We start from the raw sequence: 17,493 nt of genomic DNA on the forward strand, positions 1-17,493 counted from the left end.
TCTTTGCAGACATTTGGAGTAGCAGGGGACCTCTATGAAAGAGCTGAAGATGAAGCTGCTCAACTGCGGGGGTTCATCATTACAAGGCAATGACGGATCCCTTGTCTTTGTTTATAATTCATTTTTATATGCATCATTTCCTTTAATAATGCATTATGGTAGTCATTACCACGGCTTGTGTGGGAGCATTTCATTTGACATTCATGAATAAAGAAAGCAACTTTCTCTTTCACAATTGTAAACTCTTGTTTCTTGAAAGAACACTTGCATTGAATAAATTGCTTTAGTTGGTAGCATTTGTTACTTGTATGAGCACTTAGCATAATCAGATGTGTACTTATAATCTTTTAGTGCAACCAATGTCCCAGCTCTACCTGATTGCGCTGGAAGCGAAATTTAGGTAACAAGGACTATATTATTTAATGCTACATTGGGATATAAAAAAACAGAAGTAATTTTTATTAAATAAAAGAAAAAAAAAAGCATTCCTAAAAAAAAAGCAAAAAAGTGCTTTTTGAAAAAGTAATGAAAAAGCAAAAAAGGATTCCCAAAAAATTAGCAAAAAAGCAAAAAATTGTTTTTCAAAAAAGCTGCCAAAATGACAAAAAAATATAAGAGGATTGGGGTTCTCAAATGGGGATATGTTGGAGTTTGGATTTTGATATTGCTTTTGTTTGGAGGAGATTGCTTCTTCATCTTTGGTTTGTGAGGACAAAAACCTTTGTAGGCAATATTCTCTACATTATTGAGAGATATAATCTCGATAATACTTGGTGATTTCATTTAGAGGTCACAGTTGTGCTCATTGGAGTAGATCTACATTTCAGTTTTGCAGAGTTTATTGAATATCCAATTCGAGGTCAATTTGGAAGGTGATTTGGAGGGTTTTGTTGTTTATTGTTGTCGTACTTCCTCTGCCAGCCACACCATTTTAAGAGCTTGGACGTGAGGGTTTTATGGCAAAAGACTGGTCTTTGCGGGTTTAAATCTGCATTCTTGGTGTTTATTATTTGTTGCTAATTAGTTCAACATCAATTGTACCATTTTGGAGTGATTTGGTGAAGTACCTAGGGTTTGTGGACATTGTATTTGCTAGGCATAGCTGTAGCAGACCTTTATTTCACCAAATCAGCAAATGGGTGTGTTGGAATTATATATGTAATATCATTTAATGATCTGGGTTGCTCTTACATTTGATAAATTTTGTAAAATCAGATAAGAAATTAATTATGGAATTTTCAGCTACTTATATTTCTGAGTTTCTTTAATTTTTTGAGTTGTTTTTTTATTTTTTAAGTACTTTATTATCTGCACTTTGTTTGGCAACTCAAATCCATTGCAAAAGCACTCAAAAACAAAGAAAAAAAAAGAAACGCAAAACAGAGTTGTTTATTACAACAAGTTGAAATAAAACCCAGAACAACTAAAAGATAACTGTTTGACAAAATGCCTTGACACCAAAAATATAAAAATTGCAATATTTTGGTATAACAAAATTGGACCCTATATTACAAATTATGTGGTAAATGATAAGAAAAGTCACGCTTCATTTGTGCCAAGAAATAAATGTTCTGAATCTACTTTATGTTTGTTGGTAAGATCATAGACAAGGAATCCATCTATAGAACTCAACACCAAGGATTCTAAAAGGAAAACCATGATAAAATGGTTATTTAGTACTCAAAACCCACTGCTGTGACATGCAAGCCTGCAAAGGAATATCACCAATCAGAATGCATCTGAGTTGGAAGAGAGATTTGACCCAAGCTTGGTGGACTTCAATAACAAATGATTTGGTTCAGAATCTATTAAGGGATCACACCGAATTATGATACAACATCTAATATTCAATTGAAAAAAGTGTGATGATTTGGTTCAGAATCTATTAAGGGATCACACCAAATTATGATACAACATCTAATATTCAGTTGAAAAAAGTGTGATGTATTCCATTAAAACAAGCACCTTTTGAGCCAAAATTGGTTGCAGAAATAAGAATAACTTACCAAACGAGAGAAAAGGATACCAAATGCCCATTTTAATGTCTCCAAATTGAACACCTAAAATAAAAAAGGAATGTTATCAACTATTACGTATAGAATTAATTTCAATGCCATAAAAAACATGAAAGGTGTTATACTTGCATTTACTTGACGCTATTGGTGTAAATAAAAAATTATAGGTTATTCTAGATCCCTCATAACAACAAAAGAGCTGAATTTGCTAACAAATTACAACAAAATGATTTTTTAAATAATCGGAAAGCAGATTATATTTAGACAGTTCTTCTATAGTTGATAACATGCATTCTGCTAGGTTTGTTCTTACTTCTTACATCTTACTTCAAAAAGTATAGTGAACAATATAACAACAGGACAAATAAAATAATATAAACTGCAATGACTAAAAAGTGAATGATACAGCTTGATGAGTCCCTTACTTGAAATGAGTTCACTTGTTTACAAGTGTAAGGTTACCATCAAGGTGCAAACTTTGTGGATACCTTTTCAATATACTACCTACACTTAATTAGAATAAATTATAACTTAACAACATAATTGTTGTCGGATAATTAAGCATTAAGGTAAATTGTGTTAGTGTTGGCAGTTAACCCATCGATTGTCGGCAATTGGCACCGGGTAACTGACCAGACTCCTTTATATTGTATCTGTTTCCAATCTTTGGACAGGCTATTGTAGTCGAACATATTGCTATCGTTGTATGTACCGGCTTATCATGAATCAATAGAACACTTGTGAGTTCCATATATTCTGTGTACTTCTGTCATTTATGCAATGTCTTAACCTGACACCCTACAGGGAAAACAATAATCAATTTTAGTGTACCTGATGCTGTAATATCTTCATTTTTAGCAATATTGATTTGTGAAAATTTCCCCGATTTTCAAGTTTTCCCTTACGCACCATGGTGTGTGTTGGGTAGGGGCTCCAAACAACTTGGAGTGCTCTAGATTGATTAGCAATGACTTTGGTTCTTAGAAATAAGATCAATTGGCGGTGACAAGCCTCGTGACACTTTCAGAATCATTTTTTGGCATTCAGGGTGTTCTCCAAACTTCTTGGAGAGGTCGTCTAATTTTAGAAAGTCATCCAATTGGCTCCAATCATCATTCTTATCTCCAGTATCATCTCAATGTGATTAAAGATAGGTTCTAATTCAGTTTCAGTGCTTTATGCAAATCGGGTGAGCTATTGACTTGTTATTTAATTAATTCACTCAAGTTGTCTAATGTTGGGAAATCTTAAAAGGACAACATTAGTGTAATAGATTGTTGGAAAGGTGTTAAGTTGTATTTTAATTTGGACACCTAGGCTTGGGGGTCTTTTCTCATGAAAAGTAATATTATTTTTCCTGAAAGGTATGTGTGAGGGAAAAAGAGTATTATATATTTATATTGAATATTTCCCTCAAAAAATCAATATAAGGAGGTATTGAGGCTCATTTTGGAGATAGCTTTGTGAATGATAGCATTTGGGCTTGGTAATGTTGTTTGCAAACCACTAGAGGTGCTCTTTTCTGTTTTGGGCATGATTTCAAAGTGATTTTTAACTTATAATAGTGCCACAATGTTCCTACCAGACCTGCAATGTTCATTTCTTGGCATCAAGGTGTTGTAAGGTGAAGTGCATGGCATTTGGAGCTGCTAAATACAGTCCATATTCATTATTGGTGAATTGGGTATGCATTGATCATAATTTCTGAGTTATTACCCTGCTGATCAGACAACTCATCGTGATATCTAATCATTATCAGACTTATTCAATCCCTCATATCAGCGAGAAAGAAAGAGTTGCAAACCTGCAAAGGCTATTGTATGCATTGTCAAGGTACCTTCTGTGTTGGGCACTTGATTGAGTTGATTATCTTTGTGTTTGAGTAACCATCATAGTGGTGTACCTGCTACACCAGTGGTGGACAGCCTGTACGGGTCTGATTTCTATTATCAAACTGTTATGGTCTTCCGTCCAGTTTTCAAAAAGTGTCGTTTTGGGGTGTTCAGAGATGTCTTACCACCCGTGAATGTTGTGTGCCGACTGAAGAATGACAGCACTAGCTTTTGCTTGCTATTCTCATGTGCATTGAAATCCCCTACAATCGAGTCTTAAGGACCCGACTGCAAGTATGAGAAACTTGCAAAGGAAAGATATGGGAGTGAGAATATGTGGAGACAAAAGGCGTACTTCAAATCTTGGGAGGCAGAAAGCAAGTGCATGTGGATTGCAGCTAACTTGGAATGCAGAAATGGAAGAATGCAAGCGGAAGAGAATGCTGAAACTTACACTTGCAACCGGGTCTTGGAGACCCAAATGCAAGTAAGCGAGCTTGCAAAATAGGCATGAGCTTGCAATCGATTCCAAATGAGTGGCAGGGATGAGCTTGCAATAAGAAAACGGTGGGGCATAAGGGGAAAAACCCGATACTTACTCTTGCAATTGGGTCTTGGAGACCCAAATGCAAGTAAGTGTGTTTCAAATGATATCTGCAAGCTTGCAATCAGGTCTCCAAGACCCAACTGCAAGTAAAAGCAGATGCAAAGGTGTATGGGTAGAATTAAGCTTTACCACCGTCATCCTTGATTACAAGTGCAAAAGAGTAATAAGGATAAACTAAAAATAAAGTGTGAATGATATGCTTGCAATCGGGTCTTAGAGACCCGAATGCAAGTAAGAGAAACTTTGCAAGGATCGCACAAACTTGCAATCAGGCTTTTGAGACCCGAATGCAAGTGTAGAAGGTTTGCAAGATAGACTCAAACTTGCAATCGGGGTTTTGAAACCTGATTGCAAGTAAGCACATCGAAATGCTCACTCAAAGGTGACTTGCAATCGGGTCTTAGAACCCCGATTGCGAGTGCAATTGAACTATGAAGACAAGGCAATGAACTAGAAGAACATACTTGCAATCAAGTCTTAGAAACCCGATTGCAACTTGTTTGCCCTCTCGGGTAAACGGTTAAATGCAGAAAGTAAATGCACAGAACATAACAAGAATATATTAAATAACCAGCCTCCGTATTAATTCCACAGTCCATGTACAATAAGTGCTTATAACATTACATCTGACATGACTAACATGATCCTACTTCGAAGAAAAGGTACACAATATATAATACCCGAAGGGGCGCGACACAACCGTCACGACTCCAACTACCTACCCGTCGGCCAACTAACTGACCGCCGTAACTCATTATTACCGACGACAACATAAATATAATATAACAACATAGCATAATGATTATTCCCGTCAACATCATCCCCCCCAAGAAAAGAAGTCGACTCCGACGACTTAATACAAAATAGAGATGAACGGCAGGAGCTACTAACGCCAGTCGGGCCCAGATCTTATACACTTCCTACGTCCTCGCCTGAAAAACCCTTTTCTGCTACCATCCGATGCTCAAGTGCGGATTTCACCAATATTGCTTCCTTTGCCATCACAGTCCTCCTGTGCCTAACCCAAACTTGTCTGCAAAACACGTTTTCAGTCTCAGCTTCCACCAACTGCTACTCAAATGATACTGTCTCCCTAGCCAATTTGTCCTCGATAGCCACCCGTGCTGCTCTCCCGGCATCCAACTTCTAGGTACGCTGAACTAAGTCTCACGCGACTATTGCCTCCAACCTAGTGGTCAGCTCCTCCCGAGCCCTCTGTGCATCCACCAAGGCAACCTCACGTCCAGCCGAGACATACTCCGAGTTCCTCAAAGCGTACCTATCCTACCTGGAGGTGGCCACAATCCGCTGGCACAAATGCTAGGAGACACCTCAAATCCTCCATCACACTCCCCAAAGGCTAAAAACTGAACTGAATAACTCCCTGGTGTCATACAACTGCGCTGACCTGCAATGCCTTCCCTCAAACTCTGTTTGTTCCCAACCTCCGCTTCCGTACGGGATGATGTACTCGCCACCTCGTTGTCCCGTCGTTCGGTCGTCCTCTCACGTTCAATATTGGCCTTTGCCTCCCGTAATCTCTCCTTCTCCGTACGGGGGTCGAGATAAGTGGCTTTTTTCATCTGGGCGCGGGTGATCGCCAGTACTTCTTTCTCACCAGTCTTCTCAGCCTTCTCAATGTTGAGGAGATTAACCCCTGCCTGCGGGCAATTTGCGTCCTCATGGTCGCCTGGCCCACACCAACGGCAGAGGTGCTGAGGGGTGGCTTCCTTCGTGCAATCACGAGCGAAGTGCCCCCACTGATTACAGGCCCTACATTGGATAATTGGCCGGCCCTTGGCATCATGCTCGATACGGCTTCCGTTATTGTTATTGTTGCTATTCCTTCCGCCGCCGCGTCTGTTGTCCCGGTATCCTCCAGATGATGCCGTTGTGTTAGTATGTTGGCCGCTACCCGCTGGTACGGATGTTGTGGCCTGCTCCGTGAACAACACCTGGTTCGTGCTTCAGGTTTTCATATTGTATGGGCACTCCTTGGTGGAGTGTCCCATCACTTGGCAAATCTCACAGAATGCCTTCTTCGGGCAAGTACCCCTTGTGTGTCCGTCACTCCTACAGTCTGTACACCACACTTCATTTTCTTCCGTCTTACTTGTACTCCCTTTCATGGCTTTGAATTCTTTCAACATTCGTTCCATGTCCTTCTGGAGCGCATGTACCTTTTTACCCGATTCGCCACTGCTACTGCTCTCCCCGTCAGAATCTTCATCATCGTCAAATGAATATCTATTACTTTTCTTCTTCCTTGATGTTTTATATTCGCTTTCTAGATCCATCGCCCTGTTATAGGCGTCATCATATGACGTCGAGGGTACAATCTTCATTTTTTTTCGTAGGGAGGATTTCAATCCTTCCACAAACCATCGTTTTTTTAAGCCGTCAGCCGGCTGGCTCTCCATTTTACCCAAGAGTTCTTTCAGCCTCCGACTGTATGCCCATACTGTCTCCTTAGTACCTTGCTTGGTACTGTATATCTCTGTCACAATTTCGTTGTCATCACGAAGCAACCGGAACTCCTCCGTGAATTCCTTCTGTAGGGTAGCCCATGTGGCCACTTTTTGCTTATCTACATCGGAGTACCAATCTATGGCGACTCCTCGTAACGTGGCTGGAAACTGCTGTACCCAGTCGTCGTGGTCTGTTACTCCGTTGGCGGACCAAATGGTCTCACATGTACGGCAGTGCCGTAAGGGGTCTTCCTTGCCGTCCCCTGTGAACTTTGGTAACTTTTGTTTGCTCGCCATCCCTTGTCGTCTTCCTGGAGGCGGTTGTGTCTGTGTCTGTGTCTGTGTCCTGCGCTGCTACCTCCGGTAGTGTTGGTGGTGTGTCCTAGAGGTACGGTGTTTTGCCTGTCGCCTGTGGCACCTACACCTGTACTGTTGCCCTCCCCTTCGTTTCGACACACTCCTACTCCTGCTTCCCGTTGGTGATCTTCACTCCGTGGCGTGAGGGATAAGTTCCTAAACTGATCCCGAGTCTCCTCAACTAGATTTCGCCGTAACCTTGTTTCTTCTAAAAATTCTTCGTGGCTCCGCATCCTACGATGATCTGGCGACTCGTAGAAATTTTCGTCGGCCTCTGCACCTTCCGTGACACCTCCTTGGTTCCCCTCGGGCCCCCCTTCGGCAGGTCGTCCTTCGGCAAGTTGCCTCAGCCTCCGTCTTCGTTCTACTTGCTGCTCCAGAATCAAAGCCCTATGCGCGGCCTCCCACTCGTTCGTTCCTGGTTTTCTATTCCTATCTTTATTCAATAGGTTTGGCATTAATTGTCACACATCTCCATAACTTCTCAATTCTTAAATCAAAACATATCTTTATTAATTCATCTGCTCAAGTACAACTCATGTCAATGACACTTTTATTTGAAAATAAGAAGTTCACAGTTCAATTCCCTCCTGGCCTGGCGCCATCTCTCTCCGTGTCCCGTCAGCTGTTCTCCTCGTAGTGTTGCAGGATTTGTTGTCGTCGTTCCTCCTAGGCAATCTCCTCCAAGTGGGCCTGCTGTGCCAGCGATGCCTGTGCAAGCAGCCGGGGGAGGTGGTTCATTAACCGGTTTACTGCCGGGCTAACCTCCAGCACTGTCCACACGGCACTTGGTGGGATTTCTGCCTTCGCCGCTTCTCGTCGAACGTATGTATGAATGGCTACCTGGAGCAAAATCGAGAATTCTCGCGTTGCCGTGTCTTCTCCCGTGTACAGTTCTGTCTGCGCGTCGTCGGCCTCCGGGTTTACCTCACCAATGGGTAGGCCCATTGTGTCTGTGTGCCATCCGTGTCTTCCGTTCCCGAGTTCGTCTAGGCAACGGCGCCAAATGTTTGCCCTCTCGGGTAAACGGTTAAATGCAGAAAGTAAATGCACAGAACATAACGAGAATATATTAAATAACCAGACTCCGTATTAATTCCACAGTCCATGTACAATAAGTGCTTATAACATTACATCTGACATGACTAACATGATCCTACTTCGAAGAAAAGGTACACAATATATAATACCCGAAGGGGCGCGACACAACCGTCGCGACTCCAACTACCTACCCGTCGGCCAACTAACTGACCGCCATAACTCATTATTACCGACGACAACATAAATATAATATAACAACATAGCATAATGATTATTCCCGTCAACACAACTAAAAAAACTTTATAACAATGAGATGACTTGTAATCGGGTTTATAGAACCTGATCACAAGTAAAGTTCATTTACTTGCAATGACATCCAAAAATTCCTACTGGCAGTGACATCAAAAAGTTCCTACTTGTAGTGAGGAACTCAAAACCCTAAATTGCACAAAAATCTAGGAAAATGAAAGCAAAAACCAACCAAAATTTGGACAACAATGACAAACACACCGACTGATGATTTGACATTAACAAATACGACCTTTAAACCTCGTAAAATGTTTCTTAGAGAAGAGAACTACGAATTTTGAGTAAAAATTTGTAGGGGTTGTCAATTTTTTGAAAATTCAAAAATTGAGACAACAATCAAGACACTTAATTTTCAATGAAATTCAGCTCTCTTTGTAATCATGCCTCAAGTGGAAAATTGATGCCAATCAGGACTCATAGTTTTAGTTCAATTCTTGCAATTCAACCCCAAGTGGAGAATTGACCTCCATCAAGACACATAATTCACATTGTTTTTGCATCATCTTTTCTCCAAGTGGAAAATCAATGCCCATCAAAACAGATTAAATTCACCCTACTTTGGTCATTTTTCCCTCAAGTGGAAAATCATGGGTCGGCCAAGTGGAAAAATGACCTCCATCGGGACTCATCATTTCCATTGTTTTGTCCTGAGTGGAAATACTTTAGTCATCAGGACTTCCCACAAAAACATCTTCATTCACTTGTAAACTTAGTCCTGGAGTGGAAATTCGACCTCCATTAGGACTTTCCCAATCCTTAACATTAAATTGGTACCTTCATGCTCAAAATGGAGTGGAAAAACATCCTCTATCGGGACTTTTTGCATTTTCACCTTGAATGCTCAATGGAGAAACGCCTTCCATCGGGACTCTATGATTATGACTTAACTGCTCAATGGAAAAGCGTCCCTCGTCAGGACTTGGCTGATTTTCATGCCTTTTAAGTCCAAACTTATCTAATTTCATCACTTTATGCAATAGAAATTCTATTTCCATTGGGACTTTATGAATTTTCCCAAGTTTTCAAGGGTGGAAAATTGAATTCCATTGGGACTTTGTGCATTCTTGGGTTCATTTCACCTCCTAGGAGTAAAAAAGTGACACCTGTAGGGATTTTTAGCAAATTCACACAAAATTCACATCGATTTGCAATATTTCCATCATTTTTGGCTCACACTTGAAGCAAAAATTGAAATTCAACACTCAGCAAGATGAATCAACACTAAGGCCATTTGACACTTAGGATCATTTTTAACAATTTTAACATACTTTTCAACTTTTTGATCCTATTGACTTCAAAATTTAAAGATTCATCATTATTGAGATCATGAAGACCTAGAAACATGACCATATTGTAATGTCCCTTTTTTTGTGAGATTTAATAATAATTTAAAATATTAAAAATAAATAAATAAATATTATAATTATAAGTATAATAATAATAAAATAAAATTAATACATATATTCAAATGAAAGATGGATACTAATGGGTGCAAATTGGTGCATTATTTTCTTGAGTTGCCAGGCGTACACCTTCATAAGGAAACCCCCACATTAGAGGAGACAATTTCTGATGCAAGAACCTGTTTTGTCTAACTTCATATTTTATAAGGCCTAACCACCATATATTTGCTCTTGTTTTCTCAAGAGAAAATATGTCATGACAAACCTTATTTGGATCGCAAACCCTTAAAGAACATCATCAACTTTATTAATATAAAGGTGCCAAAGATAATAAAAGGCATTTAAATTAATTAAATTATTGACAGTGATTAGTAAGGAAAAGGTGTAACTCTTGCAAAGGGCGGCAATGTTGAAGGGGTGTGTCTCCTTCAAGAGTAAAGATATAAAATAGAGATGAAACTCAATTATTGAGGAGAGCCATCAATCGAAGGAACAAGGTATGGAAACTACGTTTGGGTAAGAAACTCATAATTCCACAATCACAGGGCATCGAATATTCTCTGGTATGTATATATCCCCCTTTACATTCTCACAGTAGTTATAATTTATAATAATAATACTGATACAATCAGATATATGGTGTTTAATACATTAATCTCTGTGTATAAACAATTACGGCACACCCTGCAATAATCTGAATTGGTAACAATCTAAGTTCTAGAAAATATTCTAAATTATCTAAAGATTGATGATGAACTGGATGTTGACAAACAAACCTAGGTACAGGTAAATTATTTAAATGGTCTGAATACTAATTACGCATGGAAATCAATGACCAATCTGAGTATTAACCAACAAATCTGGTTACTGGTAATTGTCTGATAAATAATCTCATTGTTAATAAATACACCAATACTGATAATAATTTGTATATTTAAAACAGTCTAAACAAACTGAACCAATTCATGAAAATCAGGGAGAACTGCTGATAAGGGCACCATGTAAATGAAAATCAGGGAGAACTGCTAATAAGGGCTCCCTGTAATTATGAATTAGGGAGAACTGCTATAGGGCACCCTACATGACAATACTAAGTAGGGAAAACTGTTGATAAGACACCCTACATGAATATACTTTCCACTGTCCAAATTTATGTCTTTATCTCTGATATTGTTGCATAACCCTTTCCCCATAGTTAATTATGAATATATTTACTTACATGATCAAACCTTAATGTAATTTGTGGTATCTTCTAACTTTATCTTGCAGGTTTGACTCAGCAAAGGCTAAGGTACTTACTCTTAACCCCTGCTAGGATCTATAACCAGGGCATTTTTAGCCTTTTCCACTAAGGAACATTACACATATCCAAGGACAAGACTTGAACATTTGAAGCTCCAAAATTGTCACATGACTACCAAAACCCTAAACTAACAAAACCAGAAAGCAGGAAAGAGGGGGTCCCCATTTGCAATGGGGCGATGTGTGAAAAGATCACAACGAGTCCTTGGAAAATTATTGAACAACATACATGAGTTAACAAGTTCAAGAGCACATGAGCTGATTGAGCATAAAAAATACTCCCACATTAAAATTTCAGCAAAAACGAAGTATCTAAATAAATATCACACAAAAAAATTCCCATTACTTATAGAAAATATTGATGTTTCTTGAAACTTCTAAAATATATCCCTTTTTTATTAAGGATAGATCATTTCAAGCATGTTAGAAAATGTTAAGAAGAGTATATTTAGAGGTTATGGCATATGGAATGGTTGCTTACTGAATGATACTATAACACAACATTTTGCAAACAATCTCAAATTAAGCAATAAAATGTGATATTTATCCATTCAGAAAAGCAAGCCTGATACAAGCAAACTTAGTTGATGTAATATGCCCTTCCTAAGCACTATCAGCTTAGTGATCATTAGCCTTTTCAGTGGCTTCTCATAAGCTAATGAATTAGGGTTAGGGAACTCAAGGTGACCATTCAGTCCAATTTGTTCGGTGATGACAGGTGTTTCTTTGAGCTCAATGGGTGAGATTTGCATTATGACTTTTCTGATGTAAATTTAGACAATTTGTCCATTTTTTCTATTTTTAGTAAGTAACGATCAAGACACATTGACATGACCAGTTGGTAGTGTTACTATCTTTGGTAAGTCAATAAATGCACTTGATGTTATTTTGGCAATTAATGTGGTCCAAAGTATTTATTTTAAATAACATTGAAGTATTAAAGTTAAATTAAATATTTAACTATCTTTAGACATGTAGTGTTGCAGTTAAAGCACTTTGTTGGTGAAGCGGCCACCAAAGTTCAAATCCATGTTGGGCCACTGATCTCGCATGCCTTGTGCTTTTGTTAGGTCGTTGGACTTGCGGGTTTGATCAAGTGAAGTGTGGGGATGAGGTCCCCCATTTGTGGCCTCACCGGTTCATAGCTCTGGGTCAAAAGCACTTCAAGTGGAGCCATAGGGCGTGTCATGCCAGCATCACCGGTCACATTAAAAAGTTTACCATGCATAGTTTTATGCATAGTTTTAAAAAAAAATTAACATTTAACAAAATATTATTTAATAAAGTGACTTATGTGGGCACCTAGGGAGTTATAAGGTGTAATTCTAAAATATTAAATAAAGCGGGCACTTAAGGTGGGTGCTAACTTGGGGAGACATAAGGTGATTTAAAAATAAAATTAAAAGTGCATAACCCTAAAAGTGGCATTGGGTTTTTAAAAGGCCCCTTGAGCTCATTTTGTAATGTCCCCAACTTTAATAAAGTGACTTAATTAAGTTAAATAATTTAGTGGTCCTAAATTTTAAATAATATTAGAAGGACTTATTTAATTAATTAATTTAATTATTAAATAAAGGGGCCCAAATTAATAAAATCATAAACTATAGTTGACCTACTTGTAACCCTTCGGGAAACTTCCCAAAGCCCATTTATAAGGCCGAGTTTGGCATAGTTGTAGGTATGGTGAATTTAATATGTTCTTTGTATCTACGAATTCCAGTTGGAGTTTGGCATTGTTGCAGTTTCGGAGGTGCAAGATCCTCCCTATTCTATAGTTGCAGTTTTGGTGGTTAGCAGCCACCCTAGTCTGTCGTTAGAGATATAATTTATGATATTTCACTTTGTACTTCATTGTCAGATCTATCTCTACCTTGTGGAAATATAATTACAATATCTAGTTCTTGGCCATTCAATGTTGTTGGTGTATACTTGTTGATGTGTTTTTTGTACACGACCAAACACAGAATAAAATACCTAAAGGTACCTTATCCTCTCTTGAACAAAGTTTCCCGACTACTGAAGATCTCGCCGAAGGATCAGTCGAAGTAACTCCAAGGTTCTGATTGTAGGTTCTCTACGTTGGGATAAGCTCTTTGCAATACGAAGTGATTTTGTTGGAATCACACGGGGACTTACTTTTGATGACCTGAACATCTGATTTGCTTTGGATATTACTGGAACGTGGAATTTCACTGGCCCTTGATTATGAAAAAGGAAAAAAGGTTAAAGGTTGGAACAAGATCTATTTCTAACACTAAGAATGTAAGAGCAATGAATGACCTTTGATGAAATTCTAACTAAGTCTTGCTTTGACATCCTAGGATCATCTCCACAAGATTAGTGCGATCTTCTGAGGAAAGCTTTATGATGTTTAGATCACCGCTACAAGCATGGACACCGTCAGGTTGATGCATATCAATGAAGAAGCGATAATTAAAGTTAAGCTTAAGCTGAATGATTCTAGTTGACTACGCAAGGCAAGTTTGCAATCAACAAACTGCTAGTCGTATGGATATACGAATTTCACCGTTGATCATACAAATTTCTTCCATTCACCTAATAACATGAAATCAAATTTGAGAAGTATAGAGACTATGCAAATTGTTGAATCGACCCATAGAAGTTTACAAGTCTTTTGCAACAATATCTTGGCAACAATCTTTGCCTTCTCTTTCTACTCTACTCTAAAATGATATCTCTATCTCTTTTTGCTAATTCCTAACTATTGTTTTCCCCGTCGGGTGTCAGGTTAGGACACTGCATAAATGACGAAAGTATACAAAATATATGGAACTCACAAGTGTTCTATTGATTCATGATAAGCCAGTACATACAATGATAGCAATATGTTCGACTACAATAGCATGTCCAAAGACTGGAAACAGATACAATATAAAGGAGTCTGGTCAGTTACCCAGTGCCAACTGCCGACAACCGACGGGTTAACTGCCGACGCTAACACAATTTACCTTAATGCTTAATTACCTGACAACAACTATTAACTAACTATTAACTATTAACCCTTACAAATGAGGAGCCAGGGCTCTATATAGGGAGCCCTTTACAAACAGACGGCTCTGATTGACTTAGAACCAATGGCTAGGATTACAAGATAAAAACCCTAATTAGGGTTTGTTACAAAAAACTTCCTCTAGCCAATGAGAAAATTACATTCCAAGAGCGAGGACCAATAGGAAGCAAGGGTAGGTGCCTCGAAGTTTGTGCCATCCCTGATGAGTCGGGTACATTGAATCTGGACACGCTGAGGTGGACCAATCCGACCGAAGGAATGATGACTGGGATGCCACCTTGCCTAATGCTTGTGACTTGGTTGATCCTCTTTGTCTTTGATATGATGAATGATGTACTTCCTTTGCTTGACCAGGCTTCCTTACTATCAAGTCTTCTTTTTCCAGTAGCATATCTCACCCTGAAGTGCTAGCAAAGCCTTTCTTTGTCATCTTGTGGTAGAATGAGGTCTTGAGGCTGAATTGAACTCCTTGAACACCCCTAGTCTTCCAACACTTCAAAGCACCTTGAGTCCTCCCTTTGTGCATGTGCAACGTCCTTGATGATGATGGACCGGAAGAGGTCGTCCTTGCCCTGGTCTTCTTCCACCTACAAAACCAACCAAAAGATGACTAAGGACACATAATGAATTCATTCTAACATAGCATTTCCTACCTTAAATCATCAACAAAAAGACATAAAAATGAAGTTTGCTCAAGATTCTCCCCAGGGACAGGCCCTATAAAAATTTCGCTCTAGACCCTTCGGAAGGGTCCAGAGCGAATTTTGACAAAGTTGCTCAATCAGACCTCATTTTCAACATTACTTCACCAAGATCAAGTCATTCACCTCCAAAATTGCCATGGAATAGATTTCACTAAAGGACCTAGGCAAAATATTAGACCACTTAGGAATTTCGCTCTGGACCCTCTGGAAGGGTCAGGAGCGAATTTATTGTTTAGGCTCAAGTTCTATCACTTCTCCACTCCAAAATATCTTCTAAGGCAAGCATACACTAGTCTTCACTCCACCAATGCCTAGGAATCCATCTCTTGACCTTCATCATGAGCGAATTAGGTGAAATTGAGAATTTCGCTCTAGACCCTTTGGAAGGGTCAGGAGCAAAATTCAAGTTTTAGACTTATTTCTTTACTTCCTTCACTTCAATTCACCTTACAAGGCAAGAATACCTCACTCCACCTTCAACCATGCCATAGGAATCAATGTTTTGACTTCACACAAGAAGAAAATAGGTGGTTTGAAGAATTTCGCTCTGGACCCTTTGGAAGGGTCGGGAGCGAAATTCATTCCTTGCTTGTTTTCTCTTGCTTAGCTCCATTCTTCTCACTTTGTTTCCCATTGACTCTCCCTTTGGATCCATCTCTCAACCTGACAACACATGCTTGACCCCCAAAATGGCTAGAAAGGAGAATTTCGCTAAAAAACATGGCCAAGGACAGGACCTATTTAGGATTTCGCCCTGGACCCTTTGGAAGGGTCAGAAGCGAAATCCTTGTCCTAGCCTAAAATCTTCATTTTTGATGGCCAAAACTCATTCCAGGACAATCCTAGGGGAATCTCCCAACTTCTCTCACCTTGGTCTAGGCTTGATTTGACACAAAATTTGGAGGATAGAATAGGTTTTAGGATTTTCGCTCTGGACCCTTTGGAAGGGTCAGGAACGAAATCCTTGTCCTTGAGCTTATTCCTTCATTCTTCCATTTCAATTCACCTCAAAGGCCAAGAAAATGTTATTCCATTCCTATCTAGCCCATAAAAACCAAGAACTTGACTTGTTTTGAAAGGGAAATGGGTGTTTGCAAGAATTTCGTGAAAGATCCCAAATGGATCCTTTTGTTGTTGCTGCTGTAAATTCTTGATTAAACATACTATATTTTTGTAATTTTCCGGTGATCTTATAGAATAGACAGAAGTTGCAGAAAGGGATTGTTTCTTTTTGGGTTTTGATGTTATAAGTAAAGTAATTGATAAATAGAAACAACTGTGAAATAAAACAGTAAACAATGTTCATATGTAAGAACACTTAAGCAATCTGAAAATACTGCAGATCATACCAGGCAAATAACCTAGTTTTGTATTCAGCAAGAATCCATACATTTATTTGGAGTTGTTCTCAATCTGGATTGATGCCAGATGGAGGAATATTACTGGCAACGAACAAGGAAGACCAAATAAGCTGAATACAACCCTTCAAGCCAACATACAAACAAGGCGTGGTTGCAAAGGAGGCGTGGAAGTTGCTGCAAATCACGTGCCAGCTGAAATAGACCAGCCGCCCAGTTGAAACCCCCAATATGCACGCTGAATTTTCAGGCCAAAAAGATGTGTCTTCTACCTCTGACAATCTCTGTGCAATCCTGGATAAATCCACTGTCAACTCCTGCTAATGGCTAGGTCCCAGCAAGTTCAGACCTGGGGTTTATGTCCCAAACCAAAATCACTCTTCCAGAGCAATTCCAAATTCGCAAGTTTCAAAATGATCAAAGATGCTATCAATTAGGTTTTCATCTCCTTATAACTCCTTTCCCTTTGCAAGTCGAACCCTAAAGAATAATAAAGCTTGCGCTTTATAATTAAAGTGACACTTTCCCAATTATGGCGTTCTATCACTTTATTGCGAATAAATAGCTTCAAGCATCCAAAAAGACTCAGGGAGGTGAGAATCATGTAGCAAAGTTCAAGACCTTTCCAACGAGCTATAACACATAGGCATATCAAACCAGATGAAGCCAAAAACCCCTTATTATTCCGAAATGGCTATATACATAGCCTTATTTTAATTTATTTAATTGCTAACTTAGGAAATATTTAAATATATTAAAATATTTCCATAAATCCAATAATAGCCCAAAATAACCAACCAAACATGAATCTGACTTTGTCACCTATCTGTGACTGATGCCGGACAAGATGGGCCAACAGGCAGTCCCATCCCTAAAATCTAGGGATGCTCCTAGAAACTAAGAAACACACCCAATCTTCCTGAAACTGAAACCATGGTATGGTCCCATGGAACCTCAAATATGGAAACTGCCACAACCTCCTAAAAAGTAGGGAATCGCCCAAAAAAGTAGGAACCTCTCTCCAAACACCTGTAACTGCTCAAAAGGATCCTGCTCTACTCCTTGG

General features: G+C 39.1%; 1 protein-coding gene across 2 annotated transcripts in view; it reads right to left on the reverse strand.

The window, feature by feature from the left end:
• LOC131067012 (ribulose-1,5 bisphosphate carboxylase/oxygenase large subunit N-methyltransferase, chloroplastic) overlaps nt 1-17,493 on the reverse strand; it is a 177,749-nt gene that overhangs the window by 124,557 nt on the left and 35,699 nt on the right. For both annotated transcript variants that reach the window (XR_009111760.2, XM_058001931.2), the window contains exon 5: nt 2,007-2,060. Coding sequence is in view for 1 of the 2 variants with exons in the window: in XM_058001931.2 (XP_057857914.1) it covers nt 2,007-2,060 (54 nt within the window). In the remaining variant the exon portion in view is untranslated. The remainder of the gene's footprint in view (nt 1-2,006; nt 2,061-17,493) is intronic.

The sequence above is a fragment of the Cryptomeria japonica genome, chromosome 3 (genome assembly GCF_030272615.1).
Source record: "Cryptomeria japonica chromosome 3, Sugi_1.0, whole genome shotgun sequence".
Lineage (NCBI taxonomy): Eukaryota > Viridiplantae > Streptophyta > Pinopsida > Cupressales > Cupressaceae > Cryptomeria > Cryptomeria japonica.